A 27,588-nucleotide genomic window follows, 5' to 3' on the forward strand; every position below is an offset into this window, starting at 1 on the left:
ACTGCTGTGTGGTTTACCAGGCAATTTCAGAGGGCAGTTAAATGTCAGCCCCACTGACATTTATGTTATATGTTAAAACAAATTCTACATGAAAGGTGCAAATAAATGCAATTTATTGCTGCTGATCACACAACTACCCTGCTCTGGATAATGTGGAGTTTATTAAGTGTTGTTGGAGCTGCATTCAATCAGGTGAATGGTAATTATTGCATTATATTCCCAACCAGGTTTATCCCTTTTTGGGATGTGGGTGTTATTGGCAAGGCTGATATCAGAGGGCAGTTAGGAGTAAACCACATTGGCATGAGACTGAAGTCATAGTGTAGGTCAGTCAGGTTAAGAACAGCAGGTCCCCTTCCAGCAAGAACGTTCCTGAATCACTTTGAACACTATATTGAGCCTTGTCATTGACAGTGAGACTTTGAGGGATTTGTAGTTGAGTCATTAATCACAATCTCATTAGCCTGTGTTTTGCTGTTGTAGCCACAACCTCGATATGACTGATTCATTTAAGTTTCTGAAGATTGGTGGCTGCTCCCCCACACCCCTTAACCCCAACCAAGGTGTTGATGATGGAGGTTGTTTAGCTAGACCTTGTTACAGTGGTCTTAATGCCTTCCATGAAATGAAAAATAAATTTTCTCAGAGGGTGCACAGTCATTCTGTGGTCTTCTTTTATCCAGTGAGTAATTGTGTTCAACAAACATTGGCTTCACATGAGCAGATGAAGAAGGTTTTTAACAAAAGCATCAGATCAGCAGTGCAGTCAGATGATGGAAAGTATTGCACTAAATTACTTATTCAATGCCATGTTTGGTATCACTTTGGACAAAAGAGAGGAAATACTTGGAAATCAAATTGCATTATGCTTAACATATAACCATGTTCATGTGGGGACTTTTATCTTTTATATTCCTATCTCTCTCTCCTGCACCATAAAAATCTTCATTAATGCTCTCAAACTGAGGTGTTTTAATAATTAATTTCATTTCTACTCCAGAATTCTATTCAGTTGGTTCCTGTTAGATAATTCAATATTTTAAAATTCATGCATTTCAGATGCAGCTGATATGGGAAGCTCTTCCTGTTTCTGGCAGTAACTGTTAAGACTATTTGCTGATGCCAGTAATTACTTATTGATGTGTAAAATGTATTGTGCCAAGAAGCCGGAAGCCAAGAATTTAAATGAGCTCCAAGTTATTAGCTCAATTGATTGACAGGAATATGTCCATAATTTTTTACTTGAATTCTGCTAATGAGATTTTTTAAAGATGATTCACAAAATCTCCCAGAGAGCTATGAATACTTGTTGAGGATTTTAGAAGTGTTAGACCTTCATCCTGTTTTTTATAGCTGATGCCAAGTTTCTTCCATTGTACCTCAAAAGATCCAAGTAGAATAACTCAGTGGTATGTTGTTGAAGTATAGGCCTTGTGTGTTCATCATTGGAACATATGCCAAGTTTATCCTAATAATTTGAAGGATAAATTCTATAGTCAGCCTTTGTTTACTTTCTGCAACCCCCAACCATTCAGTATTAGACACTCCTAGTATTCCTTCATGTGCTTCATAATCAAACTCCCAGGGAGAAGAAGAGCATTCATAATATTTTGTTTGTATGTCACAAACCTCCAAATGTAGCTTTGTGGATTTATCTAATCAAAGATTGAGTGTGTTTTGATTTCTCACACATGCTTTATTCCTCTCCATCTCACATGTACATGTTTATACATATTGTAATATGTACAAAGAAGGCTTCTATAAGGGTTTTGGTACTTTATCGCTAATGGGGATTGGGAATTTACAGGGCATTTATTTAATTAATTTACAGAAGGCTATTTGGCCCATTGAGTTTTTCTTTCGGGCAGCAATCTAGTTAGTTCCACTGCTCCACTCTTTCCTCATATCCCTGTAATTATTTTCTCTTTCAAGTGTTATTCAATTAATTACCAAACAGTGCAGTTGAATCTCTATCCACCAAGCAGTGTATTTGAAATGCAAATCACTTATGTTTTTTTAAAAAAAGGCTTTTCCTTGTGTCACCTTTTTCTTTCTCCAATAACTTTAAATTTGTCCCCCTCATTACTGATCCTTCAACCATTAGAAGCAGGTTCTCTTTTTATTTAATCTATCTAAACTGTTTGTGTTTTTAAATACCTTGATCAAGCCTCCATTTATTCATCTCTGCTCGACTAGCTTCCCCAGTCGATCTACATAGCGATAAACCCTAATCCCTAGAACCATTCTGGTTTATCTCTTTCAAAGCCTTCATATCCTCCCTAAAATATGGTGCCTAGTATTCCAACTAGGGTCAAATTCATTTTCTGTAGGTTTAACATTACATCCTTACTGTTATACTGTCTACCTCTATTTGTGAAACTCAGGACCCCATATGCTTTATTAGCTACTTTGCTAACCTGTCTTGCCACTTCCAAAGATCTGTGCAGACATCTTGTCTGTCACTCTCTTATGCTCCCATTAAAATTGTGTGTCCGTATATAAACAAAATATTTGTTAGGTCTAGTGGTTTTTTGCCTTGAATATATTGATTGTTTCTTTTACACCCTGAAATGAGGCTAGGATCATACTTTTAAAAATAAAACCTATTGCCATCATGAGGGTCCTTGTGAAGAAGAGGAACACTGACTTTTGTCCATAAATGAAAAGTCTGTTTTCTGTTTTTTTTTTCTGTTCTTGTGCTTCCTCTCCTAAAGGGAATAGACAAGTACTTGCACGTCCATGGAACTATGCCAAAGTACCTGCACAATCGTGTATCAATCAAAGCAGCCACTAATAACAGGTTATTCAATGCTAAGAAAACGTCACAGCAAATTATTATTACAAGTTTACTAACAGCAGAATTTATCTGATCAGGAGTGGAATTCTTGGCTGATAATTCTTTCCCTGCAAATAATTGTAATGCTCTCAGCCTTACTGAGACCAGGGACCAAACATGTGACCTTCCTGATTGGTATAGCTTGCAACCATATATTCTTGCATTTACTCAGTGAGCCTTTGGTGAGTCCTTAAACCTACTTGTATATTAAGTTTTGAATTTGCTGAATGATCCAATTTTGATAGTGTGAACAGCTTCCATCTTGTGTCTCACAACATTGACTAACACTTTAAGATTGACATGTTTCACAAGTATGCCAATCATTTTTAATAACCTTTCAGACCTAACCTCAATGGCATTAATAACATTATATTTCAGACCTGAGGGAAAATTCATACATGTTTATGGATGGCCTATTATCCTCCCATCTGCTGTTACATTTGCAACATTTGCTTAAGTATTATGCTCCTCTAATTCTGATCTTTTGAGCATCCCTGATTTTAATCATTATTGGTAGCCATGTCTTCAATTGCCAAAGGTCTATACTCTGGGCTAGCTCCCCTCCGCCTCTCCATCTTGCCTTCCTCAAGGCGCAGGTTAAAACCTACTTCCTTGGCCGAGCTTTTGGTCATCTGATTGGCTGTCTCCTTGCGTGGCTCAGTGATATATTTTGTTCTGCAGTATTTCGGTGAAGGGCCTTGCATTGTTTTATTGCATTAAATATGCTATATGTAAGGTGTTGTTTTGAATGAAAATGCAGAATTAAGATTCAGTTGTACAGCAAATTTGGGTAAAGTGGTTAAAATGCTGAAGTAACTAAGGGAAAAAATATCATGTGCTTGCTGGTTGTTGACTAATTTTATCTCTGTCATAACCTCTGCAACTTTTTAAATAAATAAAAATAAGAATTATAAATTAGATAAATAGTATTTGTTTTAATTACATTGTTTAACTGTCCCCAATGTTAATTTATGCTTTTAAAGTTTTAATTTTAAATTTAAAGAAGTTATTGTAGTGCACCCTTAATGATGCTTGTCCCAAAGGTCCATTGTCGAGTGCCAGATGCAATTATACATTTATCCCAGTGCAGCAGACTTCCATGGCAGCTGAATCAGGGCCTTGGGGGAAGATGCTGTGGGAGAGCTGCAACTCTCCAAACTGACAGGACTGGCCAACATTTTCTCTTTAATGTTTGCTGTTGAAAAATTGCCATATTCCCATAATTATGTTGACAGTAGTACATAATTCCTTTTCAAGAAAAAAATAGCACAGTTGATATGTCAAATGACACTTTTAATTTGTTTTATTAAGATGAGGAAGTCCTTATGACAGAATTGCTGCTTTGAACACATTACCAGTCTCAGTGTGATGATATTCAGTAATTGTTTTAAAGAGTGAATAAAGCAACTTTTTTAATAGGTATCATTGATGATTGGTATGAGAACCAGTCTGATGACAATGTTTTCTCTATCCATCTTTCTGACGGTTTTTTGGATGCCTCATGCTTAAGATTATTTTTTTAAACAGGAAATGGGCCGACATGATGACCTTTGGTCCTTATTTTACATGTTGGTGGAGTTTATCGTTGGGCAGCTACCATGGAGGAAGATAAAGGACAAGGTATTTATAAAAATAATAAACTGAAACACAAAGGCAGAATTCAGTGTACTGCTGAAAAATTACAATGACTTCCATTCAGTTAATTACCTACATAGTAACTGTAATGGAAGTAAACGCACAAAGTGTAACGTCAACAGATCTTGAGCTTACTGGGAATGGGCTCCTTTGTGGTAGGTCTACTATCCTGACTGCAGGGCTTGTGTGTCTGCACAATGCCTTTCATCATTAGATGATCTATTAATAAAGTGAGATTAAATCTGTATTAATAAAGTGAGATTAAATGTTCATGAGACTGAGGTTGAAATTAAAGGTCCAGTATTAACAGCAACTGCTGGTATTCCTATGTAGAATCCATTCTTTCATAATTCTCAAATAATCCTAAAGACCTGGATAAATTATAAACTGCAGCTGGTTATAGCATTCATAGTGCTTACTTGGCTGAATTAGCTAACTGAGCACCGACTGGGGGCTAAACCTTGCTCTTTCCAGTCTGCATATATCAACCAGATAACACACAAACTAGTTGAACCATTTGAAAAAGAGTGGGTTTTACTTAACTTAGCTATGAACCTTTTCTATTAGTCAAACACAATGGGTTTTGCCATTGTTTTTAAATCAAAGTAAAATATATTGCCTATATGAATGAAATGTGGTGATATTTAGGAAGTATGGATATACTTATATTTGATTAAAAGGTGGCATTATTAAGGTTATTTTCATTGTACCTTTCATCCACAAAAGATATATTGCCCCATAGAAATCTATTTTTCTGTTGAGTCACTGCTAGCTAACATTGTATAAATCCTACTGGAGTCGTGTCCATTAATCTTCTTTCTTCTATGCTTGAATTAGATGTATTTTAGTTACCTATTTTCAAAATCTCACATGCAAAAGAGAATATAACTGGACTAATAATTAGAGAGGGGTCCTATAAGTACAAAAAATTAGCTAAAATGCCAGGAACATCAGAATTAAAATGGATGAGTTTGAATTGATGATAGAGCATGCTATGTATATAATAGGAGTCGATGAAAGCTGGCTAAAGAAAGATTGAGTGGGAAATAAATTTGCAGCGCTGTGTTGTTTGAGGGGGGGGGGGGGGTGTCCAGGATTTGACCAGGTGACAAAGAAGGAATAGTGACATACTTCCAAGTCAGGATGGTGAATGGCTTGGAAGAGAACTTCCAGGTAGTGGTGTTCCTATGTATCTGCTGCCCTTGTCCTTCTGCATGCTAACGGTTGTGGCTTTGGAAGGAGCTGCCAAAGGAGCCTTGCTGAGGTCCTGCAGTGTATCTTGTAGGCAGTGCTGCCACATTCTGTTATTGGTAGAGGGAGTGAATGTGGATGGGATGCCAATCACACAGGCTGCTTTGTCCTGGATGGTGTCAAGCTTCTGAGTGTTGGTGGAGCTGCACTCATTCCAATCAAGTGGAGAGTCTTCCACCACACTTCTGACTTGTGTACTGTAGATGGTGGACAAGCTTTGGGAGTCAGGAGGTAGGTTACTTGCCACAGGATTCCTAGTCTCTGACCTGCTCTTGTAGCCACAGTATTTTATATGACCTTCAATAAGGGAGGTTTTTATTTGTTGCTTAGAAAAAGGAACTGGGAATTAGCATGGATTCTATTTGGATGGGTCTGAAAGATGGACAAAATAGTATGCTTTGTCTTGTCAATTTTCCAATAAATGCCTTCCAACATCCAATTTGTCCTAGATTCGCTGCACATTGGAACACCTAGATATCTTTCATTCTCCACCAGTTCTAATGTTTTTTTTCTGTAGGGTGCTTGTATGTTCAGCATTCACCCTACCTACATGCATAACATTGCACTTTTCTAACTTAAGACAGTCATTGTCAGTCATGAGCTCAATTCCTCAGCAAATTGCGATCTGCTTGAAGCAGTCAAGTATTGTCTACAATACTGACACTTGCACTAATATTGTGCAATTACAGATTGTGCAGTTTTTTTTCATAGTGCCTTTATTGGTTCAGACTTGAGAAGCATGTGCAGATCTGGGCACCATACTACTGAACGATATTGAAGCACAGGCAAAAGCACATAAAAGATTTACAAGATGTTACCAGAATTGAGAAGGTGCAAATAATAGGAAAGATTCAACAAAATGGGAATCTTTTCTCTGGAAGATAGAAGATGAAAAGGAGATCTGATAGAAGTCTTTAAAATTGTGAGAAACTTCAATTGAGTGATGTGGAAAAACTGCTTATACTTTTGGATGAGTCCAGACAAGACTGAATGCCATCCGGGTAACCACTAACAGATGAAATATGAAATTTGAGTTGTTTTTTCCATGGAGCATGATGAGACTCTGGAACTCATGGTCATGTCGAATGGTTGAAGTACATAGATAACATTAACAAACTTAAGGTGAAACTTGAAAGAAATAGTGTGTTGATATGAGGGCCTGTTTTGCGCAATGTTTTGTCGATTGAATAAGGTAAGAAACCACAAACATGAAAAGAGATAACCAGTTGAAAAACTTAATGGACCAGATTTGCATTTTTATGTATTTCCTGTTTTACAAAAGCTCAAAATCTCTTCCAGAAAGTAAGGAAAATTTTGCCAATAGGCAATAGGTGGGATTGTGGTCATTGCAGACTCGATGGGCCGAATGACCCCCTTCTGCACTGCAGGGATTCTATGATTCAATAGCATGCCTTGGACTTTTTGTGATACTACATTAATAAGGCAACTAAAGAATGGGTTATCCACCAGGGCATAATGGTGGTGTCTCCACATCAGGCAAAAAAAAGGAATATAGTTCTTGCAATTTTACCCTCTGCAATCCCTCAATTGGAGGGAATGGAGAAAAGGACCCTCTGAGGAGGGAAAACAGCAGAGATATAAAATGCCTCTGTAAAAATGTTGTATTTTTATTGTTTGGTGTGTTTTTGTGTCCTCACCCAAAGTAATTTCAAGGTAATTGCTACCTCCTGAAAGATGGTGAAACAAATCAGAATTTATTCTGATAGGGCTGCATAGGGAGCATGATTCCCATACACTATATTTAACAAAAAGATGCTACCCAGTGAAAAGCATTCCGAGAAGGGCAATAAAGGAGACAGCAGTAAACCATTAAACTCTGAAAAGCGGAATGAAGCAACATCTCGTTTAGATAGAAAAAGAAAATCAATTATAAATTAGAAGCTAAATCTTTTGTACGAGAGGTATTTAATGGAAAGCATGAAAATGTTTCATTTAAAATGCACATTCCATTGCCTCAAGCTGTCCAAGATGCTTTACAGAAAATGAATTCCCTCTAATTTCTGTTTACTGTGAATGGTCAACTTGTTGCACTGTGCAATCCCTTCAGAATTAACCCCAATGTTTGCATCCTGAAAGGAATGTTGCTTGTGTGTGGCCTGTTTGTTTCCTGCACAGCACATTCCCAATTGATGCATACCCCACAATTTAGGGACAACCTTGGTTGTAATGTGGAAATATGCATGCAGCAAATTCTCACAAACAGCAATGTGATTTCAATCAGTTAAACCGCTTAAGTGTTGATGATTGATTGATAAATACTGGCCAGAACTCGGAAAACTGCACTACTCTTTTGCAAAAGGTATCATGATGTCCTTCACTTGTCACCCACCTGCAGAGCAGTTTTTTATGACGTATCATTTGAAAGACAAAAGCAGCACTCCCTTAGTATGACTCGGGAGTGTCAGCCAAAAGATCTCAAGTTCCTGAAGTGGGGCTTGAACCCACAAAGATCTGAATGGGAGGTGCAAGTGTTATCCAGTAAACCACAGGTGACACCTTTTATAGAAAGAAACTAAATAAAAAAGCCAGTGGCTAACATGATAAAACAAAAGATATAAAGCAATGCAAGATTTTTTTGTTGATGAGTCTTGAGTTATAAAGTAAACTGTCATCTGTATTTAGTTGATGCAGTGAACTAACTGAAGCTGAAATTTATGACCTCAGTGTTGCTAATTGGATGTACTGTATATGGATTAAATTGTGTCCCTGTTTTTTCTGTTCTGTGTTTACAGGAACAAGTAGGCCTGATAAAAGAAAAGTATGATCACCGCCTTATGTTGAAGCACCTCCCCCAAGAGTTTGCTTTATTTCTGGAACATGTTCTTTGTTTAGATTATTTCACAAAACCAGATTACCAGGTAAATTACAAGTGAGTGAGAACCTTGTACAGACCCATAATAGTTCCAGATGCAGAATGGGTTTTGCAAAGACTGCCTCACTTCACCTTGTTGCTGGAAGATACTGTCAGAATAACACAACTTCCCATGGCCTCCAGTTTATTTTTTCCATGTAGTAAAGATCTTTGCCTCCTCCTGAGTCCAGCTGCCCCCCACTCCTTGTAATAAATAATTGGAGATGCCACTTTGGGGTGAAATGTGCTCATACACTGCATCAATGAACTATTAAAACTCTAAGTTTCTTAGTGTTCTTTGTCATTCAGTCATTCCAACACTGTGGGACCATGGACCTGAAGAATCACGTGTGTTTTTGTCTTAACCTCATCATGATCAGCTCTCCTACATAGACATTCAGGATCTGTAAGATTTTTACTCAAGGACAGACTAAATGGATCAGCTTTTATCCCCCCCCCCCATCCGAGATTTTTGTGTGTTTCTATCTTGCTTTGGCAGAATTTTTAAAAAAGTTCCTAGCATTCGTTTTCCATTTCTAAGGACAAGCCCTGCTGCTTTTAGAAAGTATTAGTAGTGTTAAATCTAGTTATCTCTCTTATCTGCTGCTGCTTTTACTTTTGATTTGTTACATGCAGGCTGTTTAGGCACTGGCTTGTTGCTATAATTCTAAGATTCCGAGGAGAGATTTTCACTGGCTCTGTTGGGCAGAGATGATAGAATAGAATCCCTACAGTACAGAAGAAAGAACAAGAACAATATAGCACAGGAACAGGCCCTTCGACCCTCCAAGCCTGTGCCGCTCATGTGCCTAACTAGACCATTCATTTGTATCCCTCTATTCCCAGTCTGTTCATGTGGTTATCTAGCTAAGTCTTAAACGATCCCAGCGTGTCCGCCTCAATCACCTTGCTTGGCAGTGCATTCCAGGCCCCCACCACCCTCTGTGTAAAATACGTCCCCCTGACATCTGTGTTGAACCTTGCCCCCTCACCTTGAACCCGTGACCCCTTGTGTTCGTCATCTCCGAACTGGGAAAAAGCTTCCCACTATTCACCCTATCTATCCCCTTCATAATTTTATACACACAGACAGTGACCAAGGGTGGAATTGAACCTGGGTCCCTGGCGCTGTGAGGCAGCAGTGCTAACCACTGTGCCGCCCATGTGGTAGCAATCTGAAAGTCAAAGGGGAGAGTATAACATGCTGCTCTATTCCTGCTCTCAATCCGTCCAGTGCCATCTTAAAAGAAGACTGCAGGGAAGCTGAATTACCCACCTTCTCAACTGGTGGATTGGTTTTGAAGTGAAAATCTCATCTTATGACATCCCTCAGATTGTCATTTTAAGAGACCATTGGGCAAAGCCATTTTTCTCACCACAACGAATGCTGCATCTCCCACCCCTCACCTGAACTATCTGATCTATGTGTCACTGATGGGGTTGGCCTCAATTGCAGTGAGGCACCCATTTGTCAGAGGCATGATGACAAGACATATATTTTGCAAGATGGATCAGACTGCCAACCAGCACCTGTTGATGGGCTGGTGGCCACTCCACCGGTCTTCTGCCCAGTGCTTAAAAATCTGTTTTCCATGACAAACTGCTTGTCTGGAATCCATTGTTCTCAAAATCTCTGTTACAATGCCTTATACCTTCACCAGGACTAGTTTTTTAAAAAAAGAGAGAAACTTCTGAAATTCTCAGGATATCCTGTGGGAACCTAATTGCAAAAAAAATTCAAAATATATGTTTGTCTTATTTATTTCATACTATCACATTTTAGCTAGTGTTCATTGTTCAATCCTAGTTATCCTTAGATAATTGTGGTATGGATTCTCTTTGAATCTTATGCGAGTCCTTCTGGTGATGGTGCTCCCACTATGTAGGAATACATCAATAAGAAGTCTCACAACAGCAGGTTAAAGTCCAACAGGTTTATTTGGTAGCAAATACCATAAGCTTTCGGAGCGCTGCCCCTTCGTCAGATGGAGTGAAAATCTGTCATTTTAAGAGACCATTGGGCAAAGCCATTTTTCTCACCACAACGAATGCTGCATCTCCCACCCCTCACCTGAACTATCTGATCTATGTGTCACTGATGGGGTTGGCCTCAATTGCAGTGAGGCACCCATTTGTCAGAGGCATGATGACAAGACATATATTTTGCAAGATGGATCAGACTGCCAACCAGCACCTGTTGATGGGCTGTCATGCTAAATTCACTTCCCATCTGACGAAGGGGCAGCGCTCCGAAAGCTTATGGTATTTGCTACCAAATAAACCTGTAGGACTTTAACCTGCTGTTGTGAGACTTCTTACTGTGCTTACCCCAGTCCAACGCCAGGATCTCCACATCAGGAATACATCAACCCAGTGTTGGGGAAGAAACATTTTCAGGATTTTGTATGACTTGGAGGTGAAGGAATTCTGACAATACTGCTTATCTTTCTCAGTAGTAGAGGTTGTAGTAAAGAACCCAGGCACCCAGTCTCTAGAATAAAAGCACAACCAAACACAATAAGGACCTCGTGTAGACTGCTGTGATCTCTCCTGCAACTGCTGATATCTAAAACTGAGATCCAGTATCCTTGGTGGATTCTTTTTCTTGGTTCAGACCCAGGCCCAATTCAAAAAAAACGTGCTACGTAAGCTGTTTCTTCATGCTCTAACAATCTCTGGATGCAGAGATGTACCCCAGTGTTCTGTTGCCAGGGAGATGATTACACTAAAGAGAATACATTAACGGTGATTAATAATATTGGCAATTAAATCATAGATAAGGAAACAAAGCAGATTTGTCACTCTATTCAAATCCATTACATGAGCAGCTCTAATTCGTATCTTTAGGTTGGGGGATATGGCTGCACCTGTTGATTATTAAATAGTGCAAGAAATGTGTTCGTTCATTTTCTGTGCAGATTGATAGGAGAATTGCTCAACTGTATTTACTCCGTTTTACAATTCACCAAATCTCACTTAGATTGTCCACTCTGGAATTAACAAAAAGGTGGACCTTCATATCAGTACTAGTCTTCCCCCATCCTTCTTGAATTTAGTTTTGCAGGCAGTTTAGATCATAAGGGCTTGTTGGAGTGAGTGATCTCAGGAAGTCATTCCTAGTTCAAGGCCAATGGTTCCTTCGCACCTTTATAAATCCACCCATGAATTACCTAATGCCTTATTTGTATAGGTTAACATCATATAGATATACACACTTTCAGCAAATGTTTGCAGGGTCTGGGTCCAGCTAGGCCTTCCCACCTCCTGAATTCTGAATTGTTTTATGCCCCTTGCATTATGCCTACGATGCCTAATTAATGAAGAAAATAAGATTATCTATCTTTTTGTAGTATCTGGATGATTCTACAACACCCTCCAGTACACTTTCAGGTTCTTTGGAATCATTGTTTTTGTTTGTTTTCTAAGAGGTTTTGGAGAAACTTATTTTTCCAATCGTAGAAAAGAATTAAGCTATTGTACAGATTCTGGGTCTCAACAAGGATCACAATGATTCAAGAAATCACAATAATTATGGAACACAAAAAGTATGATTTCCCAGAGCCTAACAAGATTGACAAGTCCCTACAGTTTGTGATGCTATTACTTAATGTATGACAAAATCTTGCAAGTTAACTGAGATTACTTTTTATTTACAATAATTAAGATTTCATTGTGAAAATATAACCTGTTGCAGGCAAAAGGATGAAGCTTGTAAAAAAAAATATATGCAACTCCAAGCAAATACAGCGGGGAAAATCTACCCCGCAAAATAAATTGAAATTGCTTTTCATTTCAATTCATCAAATAAAATATAACTTGTGAAATGTTGAATGTGATACAGTACTGCAGGAGGATGCAAACATCTTTTACTGTTTCTTCAGTAGCTTTGGACTTTTCTGGTTAGTTTTGCTATTTTAGTTAGCGGTTTGGTAAGTTTACAGCTCTATCATTTGTTTTAATATTTGAAAATTTGGCTAAATCCAAAACCAGCCTGAGATGAAATAGAAACTCTTGTTTCCTCTTCGCCAATTATTGGCTGCTATTCAATTGTGATCCATCAATACTTCAGTGGTCATGATTTTACAATGACATGGTACGTTGGTCATTCATTTTACAGTGTGTATCTTACAAAGATGCAAAACAATAAAATATGTCTCAAATTCCACATTGTCATAAAAATTGATTTTCTCATGACATTCTCATTTTGGTTACTGCAAAAACTATTAAAAATCATATGGGCTTTACTGAAGGAGTTCTGAATCTCTTGCTGAAATCCCTGCCAGTAATGTATCACCTTACTTTTTTTCTGACTATCCCAGAGCGACATATCTGGCCCATTATTCTACTGTTCTAATTGAGTTATTTCCCTTTATCCTGCAGTTGTTGATGTCCGTATTTGACAGCAGCATTAAAGTACATGGGGTTGTTGACAGTGATCCTTTTGACTGGGAGAAAACTGGGACAGATGGATCTCTTACCATGATAACCACCTCCACCACTCCTCAGCTACATACGCGGCAGACACCTGCTGCTCTTGGGTGAGTCGAGTACCATTAGAAAATTGTTCTAAGGCTGTGGTTGTTAATTTGAATCCATAGCAGAAATATTTCACGCAAAATAATTGTGCTCCCAATTATGCCATGCTTATAATTGGGGCAGTGCTCAAAGTGATATCATGCCATAGTCATTCACTAGCGTGTGTTAATTCCAGCTATACTTGCTTGCAATAGACCCTTAAGTGATTTAACACTTGAGATGCAATTGCAGAATTATATTTGGAGTAGATTAGAGGAGGGCGATAATGTAATTCTTTGACTGTACCAATTTATAGTCAGTGGATTAAGATTTGGGCTGTCTCCCAACAACATTAATCTGTATTTGCAGGCAGGCTTTTCTATAAGCAGACCTTCTAGGTCTTCTATAAACTGGAACCTTGCCTGTGTACAGTGAATGGAATGGCATGTCACAAGGTTAATATCCTTTTTATTGAGGGAAATCGCACCAGAGACCACATTCGATGCTTACTACTTAAGTTTATTGTGAAAATTGGTAAATAATCTCTCTCAGGTTAGCCTTTGCAGTCAAAATTAATATATTTGCACAAAAGAAGTAAAACACAATGAAATTATAATAGTATAAACATTCAGAAAAGAATAAAGACGAATGTCCCTTATTTCTAACTTTTTTAAATTTAAATTTTATTCCTTTCTCAGAGTTACAACGTCAATACGCGGAGTGAGCAGAGCAAGTCCTTAATCCATTTTGCTTGCTCCAAAAGCCAATTCAATTGAATCCAATTCATGGTCCCCACCAAAGGGACATAGTAGGTTCAAGCTGACAAGAACAGGCATTATACCTGATCTCATGCGTGATCCTGCACTTGATCTTAGCCAACAGCCTGATAATCACTAAGATGTTTGAGGCAATATTCCTACTTCAGTTTCCCAATATGTGGGTGAGGTGATATTGATACCCGTTGAATTAAGTACAAATTCCAAAATGAAAAACTCTGAATGTGAACACCTCTTAGTCTGAAGCCCATATTCTAGACAAAACTCCCCTAAATAAAACATGGACCAAAGACAAATCAGTAAATAATAGATTCCTTGATAAGACACCATTTGTAATTGGCCTATGCTTTAGCTGCAAATAACCTATTTAGCCTGTGGATCAAAAGAATCTTCCTACATATAGGTAGACAGTTGACCATCCTGCCATTTCACTCAGTTTATTGAGGAAAGACCACATTTCACAATAAGTTAATCTTGAGTGAAAACTTGAAAATGCTGGAAAAATCTCAGCGGGTCTGACTGTATCTGTGGAGAGAGAATAGGGCTACTGTTCGAAGTTGGAAGGGGTGGGATGGCGGAAGAGTTCTTAGAATGCTGTCGGGATAGTTACCTTGAACAGTATGTTACAGAACCGACGAGGGAACGAGTTATCTTAGATCTGGTAATGTGTAACGAGGTAGGTTGAATTAAGGATGTTCTTGTGAAGGACGCTCTTGGGTCAAGTGATCACAATATGGTCGAATTTCTGATACAAATGGAAGAGGAGAAAGTAGGGTCCCATACCACTGTCCTCTGTTTGAACAGAGGGAAGTACGATAGGATGAGGGCTGAATTGGCTAAGGTGGACTGGGAGAGCAGACTGGTAGGTAGGACAGCTGAGGAACAGTGGAGGATTTTTAAGGAGATCCTTTTCAGTACTCAGCAACAATATATTCCGGTGATAAAGAAGGACTGTAAGAAAAGGGATAACCAGCCATGGATAACGAAGGAAATTAAGGAGAGTATTAAATTAAAGACCGATGCGTACAGAGTAGCCAAAAATAGTGGAGAATCGGAAGATTGGGGAAACTTTAAGAAACAACTCTGAATGTGAACACCTCTTAGTCTGAAGCCCATATTCTAGACAAAACTCCCCTAAATAAAACATGGACCAAAGACAAATCAGTAAATAATAGATTCCTTGATAAGACACCATTTGTAAGAAAGCGATAAAGAAAGGAAAGATAGGTTCTGAAGCTAGGCTCGCTCTAAATATAAAAAATGATAGTAAAAGCTTTTACAAATATATAAAAAGGAATAGAGTGGCAAGAGTGAATGGAGGTCCCTTGGAGGACAAGAGGGGGGATTTAATAGTGGGAAATGAGAAAATGGCTGAAACTTTAAATAAGTTTTTTGTGTCGGTCTTCACGGTGGAAGACACAAATAGTTTACCGAATATTAACGATAGTGGGTTGGTAGGAGGAGAGGTACTCAATACAATTAATGTTACCAGGGAGGCAGTGCTTGGTAGACTAACGGGACTGAAGGTGGACAAGTCCCCGGGCCCGGATGGAATGCATCCCAGGGTACTGAAAGAAATGTCAGAGATAATAGCGGATGCGTTAGTGGTTATTTATCAAAATTCATTGGATTCTGGGGTAGTGCCGGCGGATTGGAAAACGGCTAATGTTACGCCGCTGTTTAAAAAAGGAAATAGACAAAAGGTGAGTAACTACAGGCCGGTTAGCTTAACGTCTGTAGTTGGGAAAATGCTGGAATCCATCATGAAAGAAGAAATAGCAGGCCATCTGGATAAGATTGGTTTGATTAAGCAGACGCAGCATGGATTCATGAGGGGAAAGTCATGCTTGACGAACTTGTTGGATTTTTATGAAGATGTGACTAGTGCGGTTGACGGAGGGGAACCGGTGGATGCGGTGTTTTTGGATTTCCAAAAGGCGTTTGATAAGGTGCCTCACAAAAGGGTGCTGAAGAAGATTGGGTCACATGGAGTTGGGGGAAGGGTGTTAGCGTGGATTGGGGATTGGCTATCAAACAGGAAGCAGAGAGTCGGAATAAATGGATGCTTTTCTGGTTGGCGGATGGTAACTAGTGGTGTGCCGCAGGGATCGGTACTGGAGCCTCAACTATTTACCATTTATATAGACGATCTGGAGGAGGGGACTGAGTGTAGGGTAACAAAGTTTGCAGACGACACAAAGATAAGTGGAAAAGTGAATCGTGTGGAGGGCGTAGAAGGTCTGCAGAGAGATTTGGACAGGCTGAGTGAGTGGGCGAGGATCTGGCAGATGGAGTATAACGTTGACAAATGCGAGGTTATTCACTTTGGAGGAAATAATAGCAAATTGGATTATTATCTAAATGGAAAAAAATTACAACATGCTACTGTGCAAAGGGACCTGGGGGTTCTTGTGCATGAGACGCAAAAACCCAGTCTGCAGGTGCAACAGGTGATCAAGAAGGCAAATGGGATGTTGGCCTACATCGCAAGGGGGATAGAATATAAAAGCAGAGATGTCTTGCTGCATCTGTACAGGGCATTAGTGAGGCCGCAGCTGGAATACTGTGTGCAGTATTGGTCCCCTTATTTGCGGAAGGATATATTGGTCTTGGAGGGAGTGCAGAGAAGGTTCACCAGGTTGATACCAGAGATGAGGGGTGTTGATTGAGGAAAGACTGAGCAGATTGGGTTTGTACTGGTTGGAATTTAGAAGGATGAGGGGGGATCTTATAGAGACCTATAAGATAATGAAGGGGCTGGATAGGATAGAGGTGGAGAGATTCTTTCCACTTAGAAAGGAAACTAGAGGGCACAGCCTCAAAATAAAGGGTCAGTTTAGGACAGAGTTGAGGAGGAACTTCTCTGAGGGTGGTGAATCTCTGGAATTCTCTGCCCACTGAAGTGGTGGAGGCTACCTCGTTGAATATGTTTAAATCACGGCTAGATGGATTCCTGATAGGTAAGGGAATTAGGGGTTATAGGGATCAGGCGGGTAAGTGGAACTGATCCACTTCAGATCAGCCATGATCTTATTGAATGGCGGGGCAGGCTCGAGGGGCTAGATGGCCTACTTCTGCTCCTATTTCTTATGTTCTTAAGCCTGGATGACCTTTCATCCGTTAACCCTGTATGTCTGAAGCCACACTTAAAAAGAAATTTAGAAGGATGGGGCGGCACGATAGCACAGTGGTTAGCACTGCTGCTTCACAGCTCCAGGGACCTGGGTTCGATTCCCGGCTTGGGTCACTGTCTGTGTGGAGTTTGCACATTCTCCTCGTGTCTGCGTGGGTTTCCTCCGGGTGCTCCGGTTTCCTCCCACAGTCCAAAGATGTGCGGGTTAGGTTGATTGGCCATGCTAAAATTGCCCCTTAGTGTCCTGGGATGCGTAGGTTAGAGGGATTAGTGGGTAAAATGTGTAGGGATATGGGGATGGGGCCTGGGTGGGATTGTCGTTGGTGCAGACTCGATGGGCCGAATGGCCTCTTTCTGTACTGTAGGGCTTCTATGATTTCTAAATTCTGTACTTAAAGGAGGACAAAAGCCCACTTTTATAGCAGGTGGCAGCAATTCTAAATTTATAATTACATGGGGTATTTACCTTCCAAATAAATTTTAGAAACATGGGAATTTTAGTTCAGCATTAGTGGGCCCCTACTTGTTAATTTCTTAATGCATCTAAATTTGTTTAAAAAACTTGTATATCCTATATGCAATTCTTTACTGATTTTTCTTGTTCCATTTCCTACTCATTCCTTCTTAGACTCAAAGTTGTGGAACTCCTTATCTCCTCATGTACTTTTTTCTTCCTACAATCTACACTTTTTAAGACCAAAGCCTAGCAATGCCAAACCGCTTCATGACTTACAATTACACTTTTGAGTTTTACTCATGTACTTTCATGCTTCACCATAAGCACTATTCCTTAAATAATCCATTGCTCCCTGATGTTGTAGTGTTAAATAGGAATGGAACGGATGACCACAGTGCTGTATTCAGCTTCCTGAATATGGTGCAAATCCTCTAGGGATGTACTAGACTTGGGAAAGCAGTGGTTTAGGCTATAAAGTAACCGAAAGATCTATAAACATGGTTTAGGCTATAAAGTAACTGATAAACAGTAATAAGAGACACCACAGATAATAGCTTATGAAACTTCACCTACTTTAGCTCAATATGAACATAGTAAACTGTACAATCCCCTGTTCCAGTAATTCACTTAGTAATTCGGGACCTGGATCAGTCTGTAATGTAATTTGTATTCTAGCTTTCGTCAGATCCATGTAGACTCCAGTCCCCTTCTAGATGACCTCAAAAGAACAAAATAAAATGCTTGCAAAGCTTCCTGAAATGTACTTTCCTTCATCCATGAAGTTCAATCAGCAACAAAAGCAATCAAAAATGCATTCTTTAAACTCAAATACAGCTGTTGATCATAAATGGGATTAAAGACAACAGGAATGTTTTCAGACTTGGGAGCTGTCCCTTGGAGTGATATCAGATTCCACCTGTCACCTTGCTGCAGACGCTATTTAATAATTAACTACTCTGCAGAATGAAGCAAGCGGTTAACAAGTAGTAATGTGTTCTGCATCTTGAGGGGCTTGGCTGAATGGCATTCTGCACCTCGGGGCTTCTCCTTCATTTCTCAGTTCACAAATCAATTGATCTAAAAACGTAATCACTAAACATATTTAGGAATTGCTGCTAGTAACTGCTAGCATCATTAACATGAATCATCTTAAATTCATTACAAGTTACTATAATAATGGTTCAGGTAAGAGCAATTTTGTTTTGTGTTCTAACAGGCACAACAATCTGCATTCACATAGATTGCAGTAATGTTGTTGGAAGGCAAACATAATGTTTGAGGGCTTCAGGAGATGGCGACAGGAGAGATGACAAAATCAGGGACTACTCCATTGCTCTCCGGGCAGACCTCTTGCTTTACACGTTTCATAATTTTGAGGTCATTCAAAACTTTGCTGCCTAAAGCTTAGCTCTCAGGAAGTTCCAATCACCCATCACCCCTGCTTGCTGACCTATGTTGGCTCATAATGCCTCGATTTTAAAATATTTCACATTTATTTTCTCATCGCTATAAGGTTTTGCCCCTCCCCACCTCTGTGAAGTCCACCAGCCCTTCAACTCTCCCAAAATTTTTTCACTTCTCCAAATCTGGCCGCTTCCACATCCCCCAATTTCAATTGTTCCATCATTGGCTTCAACTGTCAAGGCTTCAAACTCTGGAATCCCTTCCCAAATATCTTAGCCTTTCTTTACTCCTCACTTGAGATGCTTCTTAAAACCTACCTCTTTGGCCAAGATTTTCTTCACCTTTTCCTAATATCTCCTTAAGTAGCATGTTGCCAATTTTTCTATTTCCCCTTTGGAGTGTTTTGGGATGAAATTGCTGCAGAGCTTGTAGGTAGCAACAAATAGGAATAAAAGTGACTGCAAATGAAGAATTAAGCAGAGGGTAGCATTGTGGGGAATGGAACAGAGAAAGAGGAAAGACCTTACAATTAGGAGATTGAAAGAGCCAGAGTCAATAAAAAAAAGGAAAATAAAAAGTTTTTAACATTAAAGAATTTGTTATTTTTCTGTTACAGAGAGAAAGCAACAGAGAAAGAAACTGAGACAGAGTATATGGCATCTGCACAGACAGGCTTCACTGTGGACTGGGGGTTAGCCGAACTTGCTTTAATATTCAGAATTAGGAAAGCTGATGTGAAACTTTAAGTAAAAGAATCACTTTGGAGCCCTGATTAAATATGTTCTCTGGTGGGAATGCCTATTTGAAATGGGATGTTACAGAACAGCTGGTGTAACTTTCAAAGTACACAAAATGTTTACCATTAACAAATTAAATAAGGTTCATCTTATTTAATTTGTTTAATAGAAAAAAATGAAAGAATATATTGTATAAGAGCCTGAGCATAGCTGGGCAGAATAGCACCTGCCCACACTTGGATTTAATGTAAGAAGATCCTTCCCAATATTTACATATTTACTTCCAAATTAAGCCATTTCTGCTGTTACAAACGTTGCTAAAGACATATAACACTTTATTTATTACCTTTGACTGCTGCTACTCGTTGTCTTTTGGTTGGACATCGCAGCAACTGATGAGAGAGCTGTATTGTCAGTCATTGAGTAGATCATTTGCTCTCTCCCATTCAGGAAATAATATGGAAACCAAAGAGAGGGGGAACTATGCAGATTGCTAAACACTTTTTTATCCATGTACTGCATTTATATAATGCAGAATATCCAAAGATGTTTCTAAAGAGTGAGAAGTGAAATACACACTGAAACAAAGAAGGATGGGGAGGAAGGAATAGCGGGACATAGTGTGGAATAGGATATGAGCAACAGTGTTTTGGAGGAGCTAATTTATAGAAGATGGGAGTCTTATCTGAAGAGCCTTGAAGTGGTTCAATCATAAGTTCATTATTTGTAATATTTTAAGCAAAGTTAATATAAATAGGATTGTTATCATGTAGGATGTGGTAGCAGGTGGTTATGTTGTTGGACTTGCAATCCTGTGGCCCAGACTAATGATCCAGAGACAAGAGTTCAAATCCCACCACAGTAGCATGGAATTTAAATTCAATTAATTAAATAAAATCTGAAATTTAAAAAAGCAAGTTCATATGTACACCGACCTGAAAATCAGATTTTTAAAAAAAATCACATCAGGATATACTATTTTATTAGTTAGAGAAGTCTCTACAATTTGTCATGTTAGGGGAGAATAGCTGACCAATTTTGGATTATTAGAATAATTATGCATATGCTGTCAGCAACAGCCTGTATTTTTAAACTACTGTCACTTGCAGGTAGATGTCAGCTTTATATTAAGTAAGAAAATAAACCATATCTGTTAACCATATGGCAAAAAGCTTTAAATATAGGAAGAATTAGGATGAAAGCCCAAAGGTACAATCATTGAGGTTTTTTGAAACCAGGCAAGATTTTGGCAAGGTAGAGCAGATACTCAAGGATTAGATTATTTGATAGCGGCCCCTGGAGCTAAATTTTGTTCTACCTACATAAAATGGAGTTTGCGGGTTGAATTGTTGCTTGGACAAACTGTAGGATATGTCTTGCTATTAGTTCCAGATTGTATTCCAGATTGATGCTTTCCTGCATTGTTGGAGTGATTTGGATTTTTTGGGCTTCTAAGGAAAGGCTCCAGGAAGAGGTTGCTCATGAATATGTTGTTTGAGGTCAATTATTTCACAGTTCATTATTTTAGAATGATTATCAGCTAGATTCATCTTGTGAAGCATTTAGCTAGTAGACTGCATCTGGTTATCTGAAAATTTTACCATGACATATAGTCAGGAAAGGAACTAGACACAAGTGGTTCATCTTGGCCAAATCAGGTCATAATATTTTCTTGCCTGTATGATAGTACCTTTTTGAAACTCACATTGAGAAAAGCACATTGAAGAAACAACTTATACAGACCAAAGTTTTAAACTGGAGGGCACCTATTGTTATGATCTAAAACACCAGCCTTATCAAGTAAATGCATATTGGCAAAAAACTTTCTATACATTCTTAAGTTTTCTTGAACATATACTGGATATTACAGTGTGTGCGGTAATATTGTTCTGTAATAATAAACCGCACACTTTTTCAAACAGAAATACTTGCATTTATTTTGCAGTAAAAGCAAAATACTTTCTATTTTTTTCCCCCATTTCTCCTCCACATCAACCTCTTCCTCATTAAATTACCTTGCACAATGCACAGTTCTTATTAACTAAGTACTTTAGTCCCAAATCTCAATCACTCACTTTTACTGCAGCCATTAAGAAAAGTCGCAGATATCTTTAATTTTTTTATAACCTCTGTTTTCCTGGCCAGCCTTCCAATAAAAATCGCAAATTGTGAAATTGCAGGCATAACCTTGCCATTATGTGGCAGAATCTTAATGTGCAAAGATTTGAATATGCAGAACATTAGATTCTTTGTTTTTTTTGTTGATGACTTTCCCTGTTTAGAACAAGTCATCTTATAATTTTCCCCATCAAGTTTATCTGCTTTTTACTTTCTGACAATAAGAAGATGTGGTACGTTATAGTCATTTGACCATTTCTTAGGAAAATACCATCCTTCACTCCAAGAGACAGTGCTTCAGTAAATGAACGCCCTTAAAGTTTATTACATGTAAATAGGTATGAATATCTATTATATCTGAAGATTCTGATGTATATTTAGTAATTTGATGTAATTTATTTCTTCAGCAAAAAAACTAGCTGATCAGTGTATCGAAAGGTTGGTTCCCAATGTGTTCCCCTGCTTCTTTGATTCATGAATGTACTGCGCTACTCAGTACTCACTAGAACTTAAATCAGACAAAATAGCTGCTCAGCTGTCTTCTCCCCAGTGTGCTGCTCGGAATCTTAGTGCATTTGCTCTGGATGCAAAATTGACATTCTGAGTGGAACGTTACCTGAACCATCAGTGAATGTCAAGACATCCCTCAGCTGTGCAATCACAAAGCCATTCTCAGGATCCTTGACAATTAACCAGTTAAAAGAGACTTTTTCTTAGCTCTCCATTAGCAGTGTCATTATCTATTCATGTACAAGGTGGTTTACAATTAATGAGACAGCTGAGGCAATCGTCTTCCAGCAAAGGGAAAATATCATTAGAATAATGACTATAGCTGAGCTACATGGATCGCTCGAACTGACTAAGAACTGAGCGTCAGATGGGTAGTGTTTTGGAAAGCAGACTTTATTCATAAGCAACTGATGTATAATAGGATTTTGCCATACCACATACGTTGCAGTATATTACTCCATAATAGAAGCATGCATTTATTTCTATAACTTGTTTTTTGTAGAAATCACAAGTCAGCTTTCCAAGAGAGGATCTAGAACATTGCAGCATAGGAGGAGGAAGTTCAGCTCTTGTGTCTATGCTGACTTTTTGAAATAACTATCTGATTTGTCCCATTTCCCTCCTCTTTGCTCATCACCCTGGTTTTTTTTCCTATTCAAGTATAAATCCAATTGTCTCATGACAGTTACTACTAAACCTGCTTCCACCACCTTGAAGATAGTGCATTCCAAAGCATAACAGTGTGAACCCGTCCCCCTCGGTCAGTCAGACAAGAAATTGCTTTTATTGCCTCCCTTAGAAAAATGACTCAATGAAGTGTCTGCTACTTGTGTTTTGGCAGAATTGCTAATGCTTCACTGGTACCGGGAGATCTGATGAAAGAAAACACTGATGAGGTACTCCAGGATGAGCAGCTCAGCGATGGCGAGAATGTTATTCCAGGCATCATTTGCCCTGAAAGGATGGCAGAAATGCAAGAATCTCATAATGTTCAAGCTCCTTATGTTGGGGAGAAGGATGTTTGGGAAGAAATGGACATAAACAGGAACAAAATGAAGATGGCTGGCTGTAAGGTAAATTGGATTTAATATCTTAAGGGCGGTAGAGTTTATATGTTGCAATAGCAACCATAATATTTGAGTTATATTGATTCTGGCCATCATTGTGAAAATGATATGCAAAACTATGTTCTTGTATAGAAATGACCCTAGACTTGCATTTTTCCATTCAATGGTGGAGAGTTTTAATTATAAGAATTCATTACATTATATTTATATTATCTATAATATACTGATATATTACATGTTATGTTACACCAAAAGATTCTATTCTTTAGGTCACCAGCAACCAATCTGTTAGTACAGATATTTTTCTTTGTGTGCAAGCTATTTTCAAGGGCAAGCATGAAAAAAAATCTTATTGTATATTATACAAAATTGTGAATAGGGCAATTACTGGATTGACATTGGATTATTTTATTGATCTGGAACTTGATGATGCTGTTATGGCTTTGCCATTAGTAACTTGCCACAATAGTATAAAACTTGGTTGAGTGTTGGTTCAGGGCTATTATATCCACACCAGCTGTCCACATGTCAGCAGTTCACCCCTCACCATCTGCTTCTGATATAATATATTCATACCTATTTATAGAACATAGAACATAGAAAAACTACAGCACAAACAGGCCCTTCGGCCCACAAGTTGCGCCGGTCATGTCCCTACCTACCTAGGCCTATATATAGGCTTACCTATAACCCTCAATCCTATTAAGTCCCATGTACTCATCCAGAAGTCTCTTAAAAGACCCTATCAAGTTTGCCTCCACCACCATTGACGGCAGCCGATTCCACTCACCCACCACCCTCTGAGTGAAAAACTTACCCCTGACATCTCCTCTGTACGTACTCCCCAGCACCTTAAACCTGTGTCCTCTCGTGGCAGCCATTTCAGCCCTGGGAAAAAGCCTCTGAGAATTCACCCGATCTATACCTCTCAACATCTTGTACACCTCTATCAGGTCACCTCTCATCCTTCGTCTCTCCAAGGAGAAAAGACCGAGCTCCCTCAACCTATCCTCATAAGGCATGCCACCCAATAAAGTTTATATTTAATAAACTTTAAGGGCATTAGTTTACTGAAGGAGTTAAGAGAAATAAAACAAAATATAGTAATCTGAGATTTAGCCTTTCAGCATTTGGGTGTGAACATAATGTGAAAATTGATTTTTTTAAAAAGCTGTTTTCCTTGTTAGTACTTCAAAACTAAGAGGAATGAAAATGACTTTTTTCCCTTAACAAAGATATAAAAGCCAAGTTTTGATTATATTTTAAGACATTATGGGAGCGATTCTTCCATCCGGACACACTAATGTTTTGGCGGGTTGGGCTGGAAGAATCGCGTGTGCGCCGATTCATGGGATTCGCGCATGTGTTCCCGACGCGCATGTATCTCCTAGTGATGGATATCCGGCACAGCCGGGACCACACTGGAAACTGGTGGGAACACCAGGTAAGTTATTTTAATCTGTCTTTAATGTGATTTGAATGTCATTATCGGGCCTGGGACTGAATTCTCCAGGCCTGACAGCATCTCCCACCTGGCCAGTACAATTTCACTCCAGCGGGATTTAGAGTAGCTCTCTACTTTTGGGGAACTAACGGGAGACCCCGCTGGAGTGAAGGGGGGGAAATTGGAGCCCCCCAGGGTGTCAGGCAGCAGGGGGGGTGGTGCCCCCTGGGCATGGGCACCTGGGCAGTGCCAGCCTCTGCCTCCAGCATTGCCCAAGGGGCAAAGTTCCCATGCCCAAGGTACACCTTGGCACTGCACATCTGGCAGTGCCAAGGAGGCGGGGCCTAGGGGATGGGGCTCAGGGGCGATCAGTAGGGGTGGGTCCCGCTGCCACTCTGGGGATCAGTCGGGATTGGAGGGAGGCCAGCGATCGGGGAGGAGCAGAGGGTTGGCTGTCTCCCGCAAGGGGTGGTTGTCTGCCTCCTGTGGGGGGGGAATCGGGACTGGCCCGGGAATGCTTGTGGGGCCGCAATTGGGCCGTGGGGGTGGGTGGAGGGCAACCTGCATGGGTCCTGGGCTGGCCAGCGATTGAGCTGGTCAGCAAATTGCAGGCTGATAGTTTGGGGCCACTGCGCATGTGCAGAGGCTCAGAACTGTCGGACTCCAGCGTGAATAGGCCCCATCCCCCAAGCTTTTAATTGTCTTCATGATTGTGACCTCAGCATTGCACAGAGTGTGGGAGATTCTAGTCTGAACTCCCACTGAAAAAACAATTGTGATTTACACCAGTTTTGCCGCAAATTCAGCACGTAGAACATTTTTGGGAGAATCACCCCCCCCCCCCGCGAAATAATTCTCAAGTCCTAAATAATTTTGATTTTTGAACTTGCCAGCCCTGATTGTCATCTTCCTCCCTCCCTCCCCCACCGATTCCTAATGCAGAGTGCACAGCTGTTTCCCCCCCGCACCACCACTGATCGCTCCTGCCCCCGAGGCACTGCCTGGTGCCCAATGGGCAGTGCCTAGGGTGCCAGACTGACACTGTCCAAGGGGCACCGACCCCGACCTTTAACTCCCACTGGTGAGAACCGGGGTGGGAGGACGGGGGCAAGAAAATGGCCTGGGATAGTCATGATTCGCTCAACGTGATCGTGAATCCTGCTACAGCACCCCTGCTGACATATCCTGGCCCACTGCGCTACCCGAGCAGCGCAACGAGCTGGGAAAATTGCGCCCTATATCTTTAAGCACTCAGGATGAAATTGGACAAGGAGCTATCTCTTTCTTCCTCCACTTTTAAGTCCTCTACTTCATACATCACTTGTTAGATTAAAAGATTTTTTATAAATGTAGTCATGATAGATAAATAAGTTCAAAAATAGGGCTTTTCCTGGAATCCAGCACAATAAAGCTAATATTTCACTCAGCTGTAGTGATAAAATGGCAAATAATCCATCATAGTGCGGTTGCCTAACTCTTACAATCATACCAGAGGTAGAGGTGGGAAGAGGAGATAACAGGACATAGAGCTAGAAGCAAAACATGCATCCAGTGGAAAAGAAAGTGCAAAAAACAGAGCAAAGGGCCAAATAACATCAAGGGCCATGTCACTATTTTGATATGTGATGTTTTTCATTTTCCTATTTGTATCTCTGTTGGACTTAATTGTGCATATTAAACATAGAACATAGACTAGTACAGCACAGAACAGGCCCTTCGGCCCACGATGTTGTGCCAAGCTTTACCTGAAACCAAGATCAAGCTATCCCACTCCCTATCATCCTGGTGTGCTCCATGTGCCTATCCAATAACCGCTTAAATGTTCCTAAAGTGTCTGACTCCACTATCACTGCGGGCAGTCCATTCCACACCCCAACCACTCTCTGAGTAAAGAACCTACCTCGGACATCCTTCCTATATCTCCCACCATGAACCCTATAGTTATGCCCCCTTGTAATAGCTCCATCCACCCGGGGAAATAGTCTTTGAACGTTCACTCTATCTATCCCCTTCATCATTTTATAAACCTCTATTAAGTCTCCCCTCAACCTCCTCCTCTCCAGAGAGAACAGCCCTAGCTCCCTCAACCTTTCCTCATAAGACCTACCCTCCAAACCAGGCAGCATCCTGGTAAATCTCCTCTGCACTCTTTCCAGCGCTTCCACATCCTTCTTATAGTGAGGTGACCAGAACTGCACACAATATTCCAAATGTGGTCTCACCAAGGTCCTGTACAGTTGCAGCATAACCCCACGGCTCTTAAACTCCAACCCCCTGTTAATAAAAGCTAACACACTATAGGCCTTCTTCACAGCTCTATCCACTTGAGTGGCAACCTTCAGAGATCTGTGGATATGGACCCCAAGATCTCTCTGTTCCTCCACAGTCTTCAGAACCCTACCTTTGACCCTGTAATCCACATTTAAATTAGTCCTACCAAAATGAATCACCTCACATTTATCAGGGTTAAACTCCATCTGCCATTTTTCAGCCCAGCTTTGCATCTTATCTATGTCTCTTTGCAGCCTACAGCAGCCCTCCACCTCATCCACTACTCCACCAATCTTGGTGTCATCAGCAAATTTACTGATCCACCCTTCAGCCCCCTCCTCTAAGTCATTAATAAAAATCACAAATAGCAGAGGACCCAGCACTGATCCCTGTGGCACTCCGCTAGCAACCTGCCTCCAATCCGAAAATTTTCCATCCACCACCACCCTCTGTCTTTGATCAGATATGATGTGGAGATGCCGGTGTTGGACTGGGGTAAGCACAGTAAGAAGTCTCACAACACCAGGTTAAAGTCCAACAGGTTTATTTGGTAGCAAATAAA

At 40.0% G+C, this 27,588-nt stretch overlaps 1 protein-coding gene across 4 annotated transcripts in view; it reads left to right on the forward strand.

The window, feature by feature from the left end:
- The window catches only part of LOC144507035 (tau-tubulin kinase 2-like), a 285,213-nt gene that overhangs the window by 194,659 nt on the left and 62,966 nt on the right, over positions 1-27,588 (forward strand). For 2 of the 4 annotated variants that reach the window (XM_078233619.1, XM_078233621.1), the window contains exons 8-12: positions 4,364-4,456; positions 8,476-8,601; positions 12,975-13,132; positions 23,086-23,317; positions 24,579-24,755. In XM_078233619.1, the coding sequence (XP_078089745.1) occupies positions 4,364-4,456; positions 8,476-8,601; positions 12,975-13,132; positions 23,086-23,317; positions 24,579-24,755 (786 nt within the window). The remainder of the gene's footprint in view (positions 1-4,363; positions 4,457-8,475; positions 8,602-12,974; positions 13,133-23,085; positions 23,318-24,578; positions 24,756-27,588) is intronic. The other 2 variants (XM_078233620.1, XM_078233622.1) reach the window with 1 other exon arrangement.

The sequence above is a fragment of the Mustelus asterias genome, chromosome 18 (genome assembly GCF_964213995.1).
Source record: "Mustelus asterias chromosome 18, sMusAst1.hap1.1, whole genome shotgun sequence".
NCBI lineage: Eukaryota > Metazoa > Chordata > Chondrichthyes > Carcharhiniformes > Triakidae > Mustelus > Mustelus asterias.